General features: G+C 35.9%; 4 protein-coding genes across 4 annotated transcripts; 2 read left to right on the top strand and 2 right to left on the bottom strand.

Annotated features, from left to right (window-relative positions):
- Positions 1 to 6: 6 nt before the first annotated feature.
- LOC108569877 (neurexin-1a-like) lies at positions 7 to 1,325 on the bottom strand (the record flags this gene model as incomplete). The annotated part of the gene is made up of 3 exons (XM_017931623.1): positions 1,301 to 1,325; positions 264 to 455; positions 7 to 144 (listed from the first exon to the last, which is right to left on the bottom strand). Coding segments are annotated over exons 1-3 (355 nt in total), but the record flags the coding sequence as incomplete, so codon positions are not given.
- A 189-nt stretch (positions 1,326 to 1,514) lies between these two features.
- Positions 1,515 to 6,101, top strand: LOC108569889 (neurexin-3-like; the record flags this gene model as incomplete). The annotated part of the gene is given in 7 exon segments (XM_017931640.1): positions 1,515 to 1,757; positions 2,032 to 2,140; positions 2,204 to 3,109; positions 3,166 to 3,344; positions 3,540 to 3,947; positions 4,005 to 4,311; positions 4,370 to 6,101. Coding segments are annotated over 7 exon segments (2,778 nt in total), but the record flags the coding sequence as incomplete, so codon positions are not given.
- Positions 6,102 to 7,007: 906 nt separating this feature from the next.
- LOC108569886 (probable Dol-P-Man:Man(7)GlcNAc(2)-PP-Dol alpha-1,6-mannosyltransferase) lies at positions 7,008 to 11,273 on the top strand. Its single transcript, XM_017931638.1, has 9 exons — positions 7,008 to 7,342; positions 7,975 to 8,107; positions 8,161 to 8,334; positions 8,402 to 8,555; positions 8,611 to 8,755; positions 8,811 to 9,037; positions 9,090 to 9,335; positions 9,387 to 9,715; positions 9,943 to 11,273. The coding sequence occupies exons 1-9, from the start codon at positions 7,217 to 7,219 to the stop codon at positions 11,226 to 11,228; spliced, it is 2,820 nt and encodes a 939-aa protein (XP_017787127.1). The 5' UTR covers positions 7,008 to 7,216; the 3' UTR covers positions 11,229 to 11,273.
- Positions 11,272 to 12,371, bottom strand: LOC108569888. Its single transcript, XM_017931639.1, has one exon. It carries the CDS (start codon positions 11,493 to 11,495, stop codon positions 11,292 to 11,294), a length of 204 nt encoding a protein of 67 aa, XP_017787128.1. The 5' UTR covers positions 11,496 to 12,371; the 3' UTR covers positions 11,272 to 11,291.
- Between the last annotated feature and the right edge of the window lie 3,000 nt (positions 12,372 to 15,371).

The following is a 15,371-nucleotide window of genomic DNA, read 5'->3' as shown; positions in this document are numbered from 1 at the left end:
CCTTACCGCAGGTCGGCCCCGTGAAGGTGGTGTCTGTGCAGTCGCACACGAAACGATTCCAACCTTCTGTGCAGCCACCTCCATTGAGACAGGGCTGCGACGGGCATTGCTGCGGCTGCACATGGCACAGCGTTTTAATTGACCCTAGAACGAAAAGCGGAGAGGCAGTTTAATTGGAGTGGGCCACGCTGCGCCACGCTCGTTAAATTCTCCGCAACCCCCCGAAAAACCAATTTATTTATTTATTTGCAAATCCACTTTACCTGAGTCCTGTTCCCGCGCGAAGCTCGCAACGTCAACGGCTTCATTATTCATTACGAGGTCCTTGAAGCAGCCGACGAAGCCCTGCTGAAGGACGGCCGTCCACAGACCAGAGGGAACAGGGATGTCGGAGAATGGAGGGCCCAGTCCTCCAACGTACAAATTACCGTCCAATTCCAAACTATTCGAACCTTCTACAAAAATTATAAAATCATGTTTCACATGTAGACTCTTGGATCCTACGTTGTATATTTTATTATTGATAAGTTAGGTAATTCATAACACTAATTATAACTGTTATACAGATTAATCAAGTGCATCCGAATATATAGATTTCCAATAAATTTCAAATACATAGAGTTCGATTCGAATTTTATGTTATTGTCTAACTCTTAACTTATTTGATAATTGCATACAAATAATACTAAAAGCAAATATTCGGTCACTGCAATAATAATATATATTATTATTTCATTAAAAAATTAGTAAGCGGATTAAATAATCTGCTACTATTGCTGGAAAACAAGTTTATATTTTATTTTATAAAAAAAGAAACAAGAAGAATTTAATCGATTATATATATTATTTTGTCGACTTAACAAGAAAATATATATTTTGTGGGTACTAGACACTATGCCTAATGAATAAGACGGCTCTGGCCTAATATTGTTTGGAAGTCCTGAACTAACACTGTTTGGAAGCTTTATGATAGTTTTATTTCAGTTGATTAGAAATAAATTATAATGCAGTGGAACCTCGCTTAACGAGCATCTCGCATAACAAGCAAAATGAATTGTAAAGAAAATGACTCGTTTAACGAGCGACGTTTCGCATAACGAGTGAAGATGAGAAGAGAAGTCCCGGATGTGCCTGCTACATCATTTTCAAAATTTGTGTACACATATTATGTATATTTTTTAACTGTGAGTATTTTTTAAGTGCGAGTGAAAATCCGCAAATTTTGGAACGAATTAAACTCGTCAAGCGAGGTTCCACTGTACTTCCATATATATTAAAATGAATGAACGTTCACTCTCACCATCAGCAATGCTTGCTTGCCTCATCTGTATATACTCAGATTAATTTGCGACGAAGTTGTAAAATCCGACACTTAATTTTTGATAGCCGGATTTAATATTCCATCTCGGAAATTTATTGCCATCCAAAAATATATTGGATTTATAATATTTCCTAAAATATGATCGGCGAATTACTACTGGAAAATACTTCAGCCATACAACTCCTATTTCCAGGCTGCAACGCTCAGCTTCAACGGGTCGCAGCACATGGAGGTGAACATGGACACCGAATCTTTGACGCAGACCGAGGACATCGTGATCCGCTTTCGCACCAGCAAACCCCTAGGTCTTCTGCTCATCACGAGCACCGTGCAGACTGGTGACAGAATTGAATTGGCCGTAGCTGCGGGTCGAATTCGCATGGCTCTCAGACTTGGCGTCAAGGACAAGAAGCAGGAGGACAAGGAGAAGGATAAAGTAAATTGAACATTTAATCGTTTTTTCTTTACAAGAAGTACATAATTCGTGAAGTATACTCCGTTTCTCAATATGCATGTTTTCTAAAACTAAATTATATTAGAAAAAAGAGTAACAAAAAATGCTTAACGATTATCATTATTATACACAATCGTAAACACAAGTCCAATTATTGTTCTGTGTATTGATATTTGTACAATTACGACTATGACCATTAGCGTTATTTCAATGTTGATCGCACACAAACAATAACATCCAAATACCAATATTTCAGATCTTATTGGCGGGACAAAATGTAAACGACAACGAGTGGCACACGGTGAGGTTCTCCAGACGCGGCGCTAATCTTAAGCTTCAGCTGGATGGGAAGACACCACTTAGAGGTATCTCCTCAATTTCTTATATCTTACCACCTCCCTAACATTAATCATTAATATTTTCTTCAGCTGAAACGTTCGGAAAATACAATACGCTGCAATGGAGAACCATCCATTTGGGTGGACTCTACCATCAGGAAGAGGAGATCAGCATGACCACGACCGTACCCAACTTTATCGGAGAAATCCAACAGTTTTACTTCAACAATATTCCATATATTGAACTCGCACGTGCTTCCAGCAGCGAGCATACGGTTCACGGGTTCCCTAATATCCGGGTAGCTGCAAAGTTCGTGAAGAGGGCTACAGACAACCTCCATCGCCCGGTCACTTTCCGCTCGAAGCACACTTTCATGGGCTTGCCGATGCTCAGAGCATACTCCAGCATTCACATTGATTTCATGTTTAAGACGCGGGATGCCAACGGTTTGATCATGTTTAACGGCGGACGGAAAGAGGACTTCCTTGCCGTCGAACTAATCGATGGACACATTAATTATATAGTGAACGTCGGCGATGGCGCCGTCAAATTGAAGGATTCTGTGAAAACAAATCTGAACGACAACCGTTGGCACACCGTCGGCATCCGCAGACCCTCGGCCAAACAGCACACCTTGATGGTGGACGACGATATCGTCGTGGCAACAAATCAAGGCATCGGTAATTTGGAGCTCGATGGAATCTTATATTTGGGTGGCGTGCACAAAGACATCTACTCGCAATTGCCGCAGGAGGATATAAAGTCTAAACACGGTTTTGAAGGATGCATTGCAGGGTTGGACTTAAACGGCGAATCGCCGAACGTGCTGGAAGATGCTGTTGTTCACAGCTCTTTGGTCACTGCTGGTTGTGAAGCTCAATCACAAAAGTGCAGTCAGAACGTTTGCGCCAACGGTGGAATCTGCGTGCAACAGTGGCCTGCATACACATGCGATTGCGAAATGACCTCCTTCACCGGTCCCACCTGCTCTGATGGTATAGTTGTCATATCGATTTTAATTCGTATTACTTTCAAAAATAACTGTTTACAGAATCCATTGCATACGAGTTTGGACCTAATCGCGGCATGATTACATATACTCATCCCGAAGACAGAAGACCTGAGGTGCAAGAAGATAGCATCTCTTTAGGATTAATCACCACGAAATCTGATGCCGTCGTTATGAGAATCATCTCCGGCCCTTCAAATGATTACATCGAACTTGAAATTGTAAGTGCACTTAATTACCAGAATTAATTGTCTTCATAATCAGTGATTCAATAGTTATGTTTAATGCATAAACTGGTAAATGTAAAATATTCCACTGAATGTTTAAACAGAATGTTTGGAACTGGAAAGCATTAATCCCATCCTTTCATTTAATCTACAAACAGCAGTTCGATCAATACGTACAATATATTTCAGGTGGAAGGAAACATATTCATGGTATATAATTTAGGAACGAACGATCATCCGCTTGGTGAAATTTCCGTCAAAGTAAACGATAATCAGTACCATGTGGTGCGATTTAATCGATCGGGATCGAATTCGACGCTGCAAGTAGATGACTACAACGTGCAATTCAGTTACCCCGCTGGAGAACAACTTCAGGTGTTCAATTCGCAGTCGCAAATCCAGATCGGAGGTAAATGGAGCAAAGGGAAATCGCGAATCGAGAGACCCTTCGCTGGAATAATAGCAGGTGTCGTCGTTAACGGAATGCGAATCCTAGATTTGGCCGCCGAGAAGGATTCGCACACCTCTATCAGGAACGACGTACAACTCGTAACGGGCATCCTCGATAGACATGATCAACTACAAAAGATGCAGCAGGTATGTTCAATAGGAAAAAAAAAGGACAAGAGCAATTGAAAATCTCGTTCTTTGTAGACTCCAGCTTCTGGTTTTCCCGGTGTCATGGATGATCTGGTGTTCAGCGGTGCAGGGTCAGGATGCAATGGCGATGATGAGGATGAATGCCCTCCGCTTCCGGAGAATGGATCAGGTGATGATGACCTTATAACCCCTGTATATATACCACCCACAAGGCCGCCACCAACGACGAAACCACCACATCACAGACAACCCGATAAAGATGATGAGAAAAACTGTGACGATGAAGATTGTTTAAGTGGTTCGGGATCTGGAGAAGTTACCGAAGATTCTACCAGCACTACAACTGGACAACACACTTCAGGTATTGTTATTTATCCTCTTAGTTTGAAACATATTATTAAAGCATATGTACAAAGTAGAAACAGTACCGGGACCCAGCGTAACCCAAGATAATATAAGCACCAAATCCACTGATAAATCAACAACTCCTATAAGTGGTAGCGGCGCCACCGACACCACTACAAGCGTCGGAACAACTAAGCAAGAAGAACCGATCACTTCGGAAGCAGACATTGCGAAAGTAACCACTCAGGTCTCCACATCTGATGGAACTTCGACTACGATCACGACAACAACGCAGAGACCAATCGTGAAGGCACAAGTGCCTATTGGAGATTACCCGAACAACTTTTACCCGACGAGTAAACCACCAAGAAGGCCGGAAAGGGTTAGCAGCGAGACATCAGAAATCGTTGCGCTGATAATAGGAATAATAGCTGGAGCACTCATTGCCGTCATCCTCATAATCCTTGTGATTTTGAAGTTTAAATCTCGTGGTGATCGATCCTACAAAGTCGATGAGGGTAAAGGCTACCAACAAGGACCGAATGCAGCTCTCCTCGGAAACGCCAGCACCAACACGAACGGCGGTAACTACCAGCTAAACGGCGCCGTCCGCAACGGCGACAAGAATTCGCTACAAGGTCAACAGCAACAGCAAAAAAAGAAACGCGACAGCAAAGACATTAAGGAATGGTATGTGTAAAGTGGGCATATTTGCCAGAAAAAAAAATGTTTTTGAAAAAAAAAAAGAAGTTATTTTCGAACTCCGAGCCATTTATTTTGCGAGCGCGATTTGGACCTAATTCCCCTGAAGAAAGAAGATGAAGACACTACTAATCTTAAAAAGGTGATACACGCTATTATCCTCTCCTACATCCCATCGAAGAGGAGAGTAACCTTCGACTTATTCAAATAATGCTCATGTTTGCTAAAACCTCCCACACTTCAAACACAAAACGTTTCCCTACTTCTCTTACACGTTTTGCCCTAATAGTAGCCCAAACACCCTCTCACCATCTACAAATTCAAGACAGCAACTAAACGAATTTAGGTAAGAAAATAATCACCAAGGTGACCACAGCAAACAATAATAATAATAAAATTAAGTGACAATCAAGTTTATGTTTCTAAGGTGTTTGAGGCTACATTTACCAAACAACGTGAGATGAGAAACGTATGAGAGAGATAAAATAAGTTTTGACACAATGTCGGCACGGATTCACTGATAATAAGTAAAGACTGTAAAATATTTCAAGAGATATAAAGAAAAATCAATATCAAATCATATCAAAATAAATTTGATAAAATTAGATTTTTTTTTCTTTTGCTCCGTAGCAGCAGAAGAAAGGTAATAATAAGCTTAATTATACTTGTACTAATTCGAATCCGCGCCGTTATTGAAATTTGAAGAAAAACAATTTAATTTCTCCCAGTTCATGAACAATGCCTATGTCTTGATTGTTGTTCTTTCTTTCTGTTTCATACTATTATTATAATTTACTCTCCTCAAAATGAATATATTCAATGAAGAATTATGATTATAATATAAACAAATAGTTCTAATGTCACCTAATCGCCTAATATACCAAACAAGACGTGGACAAAAAAAAATACAAGAAAATATGAAAAAATACACTTAAACATAGCAATATTATATAAATATTAATTATATATAAAAATATTATATAGAATACGCAATTTCCTTGGCAACCCCGATGTCCCCACCTCCTTCTACCAGGAATTATTATATAAATATAAAATAAGAAATCATATTTACTTTGATGACAAAAGTAAATATTGCATGAAAAATGAACAACAAATATATATATATATTTACGAAGAAAAACGATGATGATAAATAAACAGTAGTTGTTAACTATTTGTTGTGTAAAAAGTTGTAAGTAGTCTTTAGCGTTTTGTATTATATTTTCGTTGGTTTTTCGAAATTCTTTTGTTAGAGCTATAATAAAATGGCGTATATTTGGATGTTACAAAACATAAACTTCTTATTATTTTTATTAAGTTCTTCTTGCTGTTATTATTAACACACAAGGTATACAAACTCCCAATAAACAAAATAACTTTAGTTCAGGTAAGGCAAGATAAATATATTAATATTAGACTTCTTGTGACGATCAACTCTGTTTTGTTGAACGTTTGAATAAATATGTATTAATGCAAATATATTAGTCCAGGCGGCTTCGGAACAAATCAATTCAGTACTCATCGCATCTTGAATATACTAGACTCCACATTTTAACAATGAACTGGCGGATAATTCACTGCTTTTTACACTTATGACTTAGTTTATAAGTACCACCATATAAAGTCATAAATATTATTTTTTAACTCACATAAAATAGTATAACAAAAGTTATTATTGATTTGTTTCAACTACCCTAACAACTATAAAAAATTAGATTGTTCTAACACATTTTTATAAAATAATTATTTATAAATACTTTAATGAAAATATCCTAAAGAATATGTTATAAATGTAACTTGGTATTGATAGATTGATAGAAATAAGTAAATATATCATGAATATAGCAAAAAGTACTTGCTAAAGATAATCAACAGGTTATAAGCGCTATATAATAACGCAAAAAACACAGATGTGATTCGTGACACCGTTTCGATAAGTAGCCAACAGGAGAGCAGTAAGATGATCTATTTTTACGTTTCAGCTTGTGATGTCATGTTTCAGTTGGCCTATGATCCAAGTAGTGGAGGTGGATCTGACGAAGAGTACAAATGGCGTAGCCAACGTCAATCCAGACGTTCGGTTTTTTAGGTTAGGATCAAGATCTATTTTAGTATATTTTTTTTCTCTCACAATACCTTCAACCGAACACACTGCAAACAGGACCAACAACAGGGGTCGTATAAATCTTACAATAATTATGTAAAAGCGATCCACAAAGATGTCGCAGATAATGTTGATAATCTCGGCGGCCCACCTGATTTTCTGCCCTTTCACCAAAGTCGAGGAGAGCTTCAACCTGCAAGCCGTTCACGACATCCTCTACCATAGGTTCAATCTCACCAACGTAAGTGATATACGAAAATTAAGAATGACACATCCCGAAGAGATTTTAGATCCAGTCGACTTCCATCGACTCAGCAATTGTTTCGCCAATTGACATTTTCCATCCTAAAAGCATATCACTATGTTTACTTGAGAATCTGAAATCACGCTCTATATCTAATTGGAAATCATTTTGAAAAACTTCCTTTAATATGGACATTTTTAAGTATATTTTTGTTTTGATGTTTTAATAAACATTATGTCAACGAACGTGTGGTTGCCTAAGACCAATATCATAATTTCAAATTTATAACATTCACAAAGGACCGATAAAGGATGAAAAATAGTATTTTAAACCCTAGATGAATTTTAATTGTAGTTTTGTTTATGGAATATTAAATATACTTTAATTACCCTTAAGTAAAATAAAAATACGCTTAAACTCAGAGCTGTCTTATTCATTAGTCACAGTGCCTAAGCCATAGTGCCCACGAAAAATAGTTGAAGTAAAATTCATCACCAATATCATATTTTTCTCCATAAAATACATTTGAATTAGAATTTAACATTTGGTCATCATTTTAATATTCTTCCTCTCCCAGTTGTGATCTACTCATTATATTATTATTAAGATCTTTTTTATTATTTTTTTAGTATGATCATCATGAATTTCCTGGTGTTGTACCACGGACGTTTATCGGACCACTATTCGTTTCGGCAATCGTGTCACCTGTGGTTGCAATCCTGCAACATTTCGATTTCAGCAAATTCTGGACTCAATATTTAGGTTGTTCTTGAATCAGGAACGAGCGTAATAAAATCATGATCTTGTAATTTCAGTTCGGGCAGCTTTGGGTGGATGCGTAATAGGGTCTTTCACTGTTCTATCAAAGAATCTGGAAAAAATATTTGGGAGCCAATGGTTACAATGGTTTATAGCCATAACTGTAACCCAAAGTCACTTCATGTTCTACCTTAGTAGGCCGCTTCCTAATATCTTTGCGTTACCATTAGGTGAATCAACGATTAATTATTGAATATCCAACATGTCAATGAATAACTTGAGTAAATTAACTTTCAGTTCTGCTCGCACTCAACGGTTGGATAACAAATCATAACAAGAAGTTCATTTTGTTCTCAGCTGCAGCAATTATCATTTTCAGAGCTGAGTTAGCACTCTATGTAGGCTTGCTACTTCTGTATGATCTTTATTACAAGAGAATCACTTTCAAAAGGTTAAGCAACGGCTTATAATATGAATAATAATAAAAATATATGATTGTGTTTTAGGCTCTTTCAAATCGCCATACCAGGAGGTCTCTGTTTTTTAATCTTATCCGTTGTAATTGACTCTATTTTCTGGAATAGACCGCTATGGCCTGAAGGAGAAGTTCTGTGGTTTAATACGATCTTGAATAAAAGTTCTGAGTATGGAGTGAGTTCACGTTTAACCTAATTTAATTTCCATTCTTTATTTAATAATTTTGCAGACCTCTCCATTCCTCTGGTACTTTTATTCAGCGATTCCCAGAGGCATGGCCACATCTATTCTATTTGTTCCCATTGGTTTGATTCTGGATGAAAGAACTCGAAAACTGTTCGTCCCATCCGTATTATTCGTTTTGATTTTTTCCATCTTACCACACAAAGAACTTAGATTCATCATCTATGTATTTCCGTTTCTAAATGTAGCAGCTGCAGCTGCTTGCAACAGAATGTAAGTCGAAATGTATTTTATCAATACTTAATTTAACCTGAATTTATTGAAGATGGATAAACAAAGAGAAGAGTAGGATATATCATCTGCTTTCGTTAGGTGTGATTGCTCATTTAATAGTGAATTCGATTTTCACTCTTTTCTTGTTAACAATTTCGAGTACCAATTACCCCGGAGGTGCAGCAATATCACACTTACACCGAATTGCGGCCAATGAAACTGATGTTAGTGTACATATAGATAATTTGGCAGCACAAACTGGGGTCTCGCGGTTCACCCAAATCAACAAGAATTGGACGTAAGTATTATCATCATCAATAAAAAACATTTTGTTCAAATTTAGCATTAGGTACGATAAGGCCGAGCATTTACTACCTGGATCACCAGAGATGTTCAATTACACTCATCTAATAGCCGAAGGGAAGAGCCGCTTCTCGCCCAACCTAAAGCCATATGTGACAACCCACGAAATCATAGATACAGTTGACGCTTTCCATCAGATCACCTTCAACTATTTTACAATACCACCGGTACGAATCAAAACGAAACCTGCCCTCTTCATATTACGAAGGAAAGACAACTACAAAGATTTTTTGCATGAAGAACCCTTCGATAAGAAAGTCGAGATGTTCGAGAGTTTGGAAGGATTGGACGAGAGTGTTGAATCGAAAAAACTTGGTTCGTCCTAATGCAAACAAACAAAATTACCTCACACAATTATTTTATTTTGCGTTTATATTATTTCAATTTATTTCATAAAAATATATAAAACAAATTCTTACAATGTACTAACCTTTTTTGTTTTATTTTGTTAATATTAACCCAATTAATTTTCCGCAAATTACAAGAAGCTATGTAGCTAATTACACATTTAGGTTTTAAATAATTTTGCTTTTACTATTTAGATTTTGAGAAAGACGACGGAATGTCCATAAGCCAAGAGACTAAGGGCGACAAGATGAGTATGGAAACTGAAGAAATTGATGGGTTAGAAATAGAAGAGCCATTTACGAACGTGGATTCAGAAATTGACGAAACAGATGAACAAACGTTAGAAAAATACTTTTTTGAAACTGAAGAGCGAATTGATTTGATTACGGAAAGCGAAGAGCAAACAGCTATGGAAAGTTTAGAATCGCAGATTCTGATAACGGTAAAACCTGTTAAAGAAAAAGATAGCAAACAATTAAGGGGGAAGGGGACTAAATCAAAAAAGAAAATTGAAATCCAATCTCAGGAGGAAAAAACTTTAAAATCTGCTAATGCTAAGGAAGATGTGGATAATATTAAAACCAGTTCTGAAGCAAACATGATATTAAAACCAAAGAAGAAAAATGACATTGAACCTAATAAAGGAAAAGTTATGAAAGTAACAAAGAAAGATGATACAGTGATTGAAGAAATTAAAACTGCAAAACTCAAGAAAAAAAATGTTATTGAATCTGAAAAAGTTATTGAAAAATCTGAGCAACATTCAATTGAGAATGTGGGGGAAAAGAGTAAAAAAAAGAAGAAAATGCGAAACGAAATGCAAGGCCAAAACAAGTCAAAATCAAAGTATGACATAAAGAAGGAGGGGAATTTAAAGTGGACTGAAATACAAAGTGCAGAAGAGAAATCATTAAAACAGAGATCCAAGGAAGTTGCTTCATCTAGGAAAAAATCTAAAGAAATTGATTTTGAAATAACATCGACAATATCTTCAGAGAACATTGTTTCTAAAAAGAATGAGTTTGAAAACGTGGGAGCTAAAGAAACTGTAAAACATGTAGTCCGTGAACAGAAAACGAAACCAAATGTAAAAGAGAAGCTGAGAAATGTATTGGATAAGTTTAGAAAGAAGCGAAAGGAAGTTACAAAGAAAACAGGCACAAAAGAATCGATCAAGAAGATTATTCAGGAAGAAAGGGAGCGCGAGGAGAAAGAGGAATTAATGAAGCTGCAGCAGCAGATCTTTGCGATCATCGATGCCAATCCGAGTATTCTTAATAAGGAAGCGATTAAGAGTAAAATTCACGACGTCATTGTCAAGGAAGTGGAGATCGAGACGCCGGAAGTACTGTCAGACGAGGTGATGGTCACATCCGATACGGACGAGTTCATGGAAGCGGACGAGCAGATCGAGAACATCATGAACATAATCCACGAAATCATCGAGAACGTCGAAGAGAGCGATGGCAGAAGCATTTGATATGTAACAAAGAAGTGACATAATTATAAAATAAGTAGCTTAAAATTTATTTGAATCTCCCGCTTATTTAATTTTATAAATATCCGGTAGTTCTGGTAGCGGTTCGACGTCCGGTCCATACTTTTCCAGCCGGAAGTCTGGCCTCGCCACCAGCCACCCGTAGACCTTGTTCGAAGTGTCGGGGAAGGGCTTCGGGTTGCGCGGGTCAACTTCTGCCTTTGTACCGTACGCCATCCGAATCTCGTCTTGCAACTGCCTAATGAACATATCAAACTCATAATTAAAGTTTATCCATTAAGATATCATCTACACCGAGAATGGATAGAAAGATTACTTGTTGGCCGTAATATACCAGCTCCAGTTTAGAGCCCATCCCTTATCAATCGCCACCTGCTTATTGTATTGGTACCTCAAGCGTTGCGTTTCTTTTATCGGACTATTCTGTGACATTTTCCCCGAACATTAGATAGCCCCCAACCTTTCGTATGAACCCCCAACTGAATATAAAACCCCGATGTCATTTGCGACAAATCGAAATCAATATTCTATAAAGACGACAAAACCTTGGCAACAATTCAAGATGCATTAAGATCTATCAAATTTTACTTTGACTTATGAAACGAAGCACTTTATAATAAAAACAAAATTTCCACATCGTAACGAAACACAAATACTTGTGTTAATTCATGACGCGGAATTAGAAAACATGGATTTTTGTTCGTAAAACATGTCCCGCTCAGGATTATCAACTCTGACAATCGTGTTTTACGTATCTATCGGTTCTTCGTGTCAATGAGGATTAGACTAACTCTAACACACCTGTATACATCGATGAGAAACTGCCATTCTTTCTGCCACTCGTGCATATGATAATATTCCTTCTTGGCAGACTCTCTCATGAACTTCAATTGCAACATATGATTATTCTTATCGGTTCCTAGAGGCATTCTCGTTGTCCAAGCGTTTTCTTATAGCAATAATTATCTTGTATAAATATTAGAAAAAATCTTGTATAAATTCTCTTCCTTTGACAGTTATAACGTTTCGTAGTCACAGAAACGTAGTCAAATTTACGATTTTATTAACATATTTGATAATAAAACAAGCACCTGTCTTTCTGAATTATTATATAATTGAATGTTTTTTTTAAATAAATTTTATTAAGTATGTTCCTACTTTCCACAAGTAATTCTGCTGGTGCTTATTTAGGCATGGCCCCTGTGTGCTGGCCCTAATTGTAAGTGCAAATGGCAAAAATGTTGAAAACATTCTAGTCTAAACACTTGCATAATAGCAAACCACAGGTAATGCAATTTTTCGCACCTATTAATTAGTTGATCTCGTGAGATTTTCGAAATGTTATTTGCATCGCCAATATAAACTTGAATTTGCGAATTTAAAGTATTATTTGTTATTTTGAATGAATAGCTGTTTATTTTTGAAATATTTATTTGATATCATCAATATTTTTAGTAATGAATACCATTTTCAACCAGTCTCTCTAATTCGTATTTATTTAACAATTGCAAATAATAATAGCTCAACCAACAATACTGGTTTAAGTCTCGATTTGAACCTGTTTTAATACCGAAAAAAGCAATGGAAAGTTACATCTAACACAAATCGGTGAACCCATTCACTTTCGCGCCCAGAATTTGATGTATTTACGTTGAGCACTGTGTGTCGGTGGGTCAGGAAGCGACCCACATGCGCGACACAGGCTCGCTCGATAGCTCGTTCGCCCATCGGCTATTATGCAATTGGACGGCCGGCCAGCCGAGAGCTGCGCGCTTCTTACATAATCTTCTGGGTCAAACCAGACCAGTTACAAAAACGAAAGAGGCAAGTGCCGTTGCGACTGCTTTTCTTCCGCATTTTACTGAATAACCTTTCTGTGAGATCCCACAGACAACTGTTTTATCTAGTCACGATGATACCAGACCTCATGAGAACAAANNTAATGAATGTCTGTTTGCTGGATCATCTATCTCAGGAGCGGCCAATTTGTTCATTCTTGATCTATTGAAATGATTTTTTTTTTGTCTCATTTTTTCAACGATCTCTTTAATATAAACTCTTAAAATATAAGCAACATTATATAAAAAACTGCAGACACAATATTAATGTTACAAATCACGACTTCAAAACATAGTTCAATAAAGAAAACGTATATTTGATAAATAGCAAATAGTTCCAATTTGGAATAACTATTATTTCAACTCTAACACATCTAAATTAATATATACACGTAATAGTATATTAACAATTCAAATTTCAATACCTTGCTTTGTTTAGAATGTTACAACATAGATGATTATTTAAGAGATGTACAAAAACACTGCGCATTAGAACAAGTAACAGAAGAAGAGAGGAACCAGATGAACAACATAGTGAAAGTTACCAAATTATATCATTTAGAAAAGATGGCTATATTAAATTAAAATTAAGAAATGAATAATATTATAATAAACATGAAGAAAATTGAAATAATGAATATAAAACGTAAATTTTATATTATTTTACGTAAAAAAATAAAATTTATTAATACTATTTTTTATACGATGAAATAGTATTGTCATTGTACGTAAAAATCAACTTTTGACCTAATTTTCGCTGCAACATTAACAATCTCAATTACACTAATAAATTGCAATTTCTAAATCGTAACCAATTTCCAGATCCTATTTTCATATTTTTTTTTCTATTCTCTGAATTTCGTTTGTTAGCTTTTCACATTGTAAATGATCAAATTGAGCTAATTACGTTGAGCAATGACCTGAAATTACAAAAGAGACAATTATGTAATAAAGGATGAAAAAAAAAATATTGAAATTGTTGCACAAGATCCTCGAATCCCATGGACAAAAGCGCAGTAAGGTCCAATCGATTTTCAGCTCGTTTTCCGAGTTTCCACAATAGTTATTATTGCACTGGGACAGGTCACGACGATAATATGAAACAACTGTAATTACCGCTAGATTAGGTACAATCTTTTTATAATACAGCAATTTATATTAAATATCATTACTTCTAGAAAATTGTATATTATCAAGTCAACATTTCAATATAAATGGAGATTTATATATGTGTGTGACATACACGATGGTAAAACATAAATATAAACAAAGGAATAAGATGTGATTTAGAAATTATCCAGACTAGAGTAGTCTTGTTACATATATTTTATTTAATTATGTAATCAAATTTCGGTTAAAGCAATTATTGTTTCTTACTATTTCTAATATGATTTAGTTTTGATATTAGTCTATGTAAGATGTTATATAAAAATACGGCTATTACAAATGATCAGCGAATGAATGAAAGCGTAAATAGTGTAATTTCGTGTTTTAATTTTTGGGTCATAATTCGGTTTGTTTGTTTTGTTTTTACTATTTTGCATTCATTTCCTCTCTGTCGTCATCACAAATCCATATCTCTCTTTCTCTTATTCTACGATAAACACATGCATGTATTGGTAATCGTTACGTGTTCGAACCGCAACAAAACTCGAAGACTTATGTAACTAAGAAAGAAAAATAAATACTGATGAACAACAATGACGACGAACTGGAACCTGTGAAATAGATAGTAACAATTTTTTTGTTTAATCCATAGCACATATATATTAAATTAACTTGCACGTAACAATGTTTAACATTTATATAATAGGTAAATGGCGGGAGATCGCCGAGGATGAAGAATGGTTGCGCAACATATTTTATTACACTTGTGACATAAACATTGTACATTTATAGTAAAGGACAATAAAGACACGTCTCGCGTGACGTAGACCAAACAAAGAACCTCACCAAAGGAGGTCTTCTAAACGGTATCAATAGCATGTCTACCGCAATTCATCCTTGAAAGTGCTAATGTTATATAAATTTTAAAAGAATTGAATAGTCATTTTGATTGCAGAGTGCTCTGAAATTCAATATAAATACATTAGCCTTTCGATGGTCTTTTTATGATGAAAATCTGATTCGAGCAGGCTATAAACTTCCTGGATGTCTAAATTGAGGACATTTCATTATGAAACTATCAAAAATAAGTAAATAGACATATTGAAAAACCACGTAATTAAAAATAAAAATAATAACTTATTGACATTTAACAATTTTTCAATAATCCAAATTTAGCTTC

The sequence above is a fragment of the Nicrophorus vespilloides genome, unplaced genomic scaffold (genome assembly GCF_001412225.1).
Source record: "Nicrophorus vespilloides isolate i.1.1-1 unplaced genomic scaffold, Nicve_v1.0, whole genome shotgun sequence".
Classification (NCBI taxonomy): Eukaryota; Metazoa; Arthropoda; class Insecta; order Coleoptera; family Silphidae; genus Nicrophorus; species Nicrophorus vespilloides.
The sequence above is the reverse complement of the archived record's forward strand: the minus strand, read 5'-3'. Positions and strand labels throughout refer to the sequence as shown.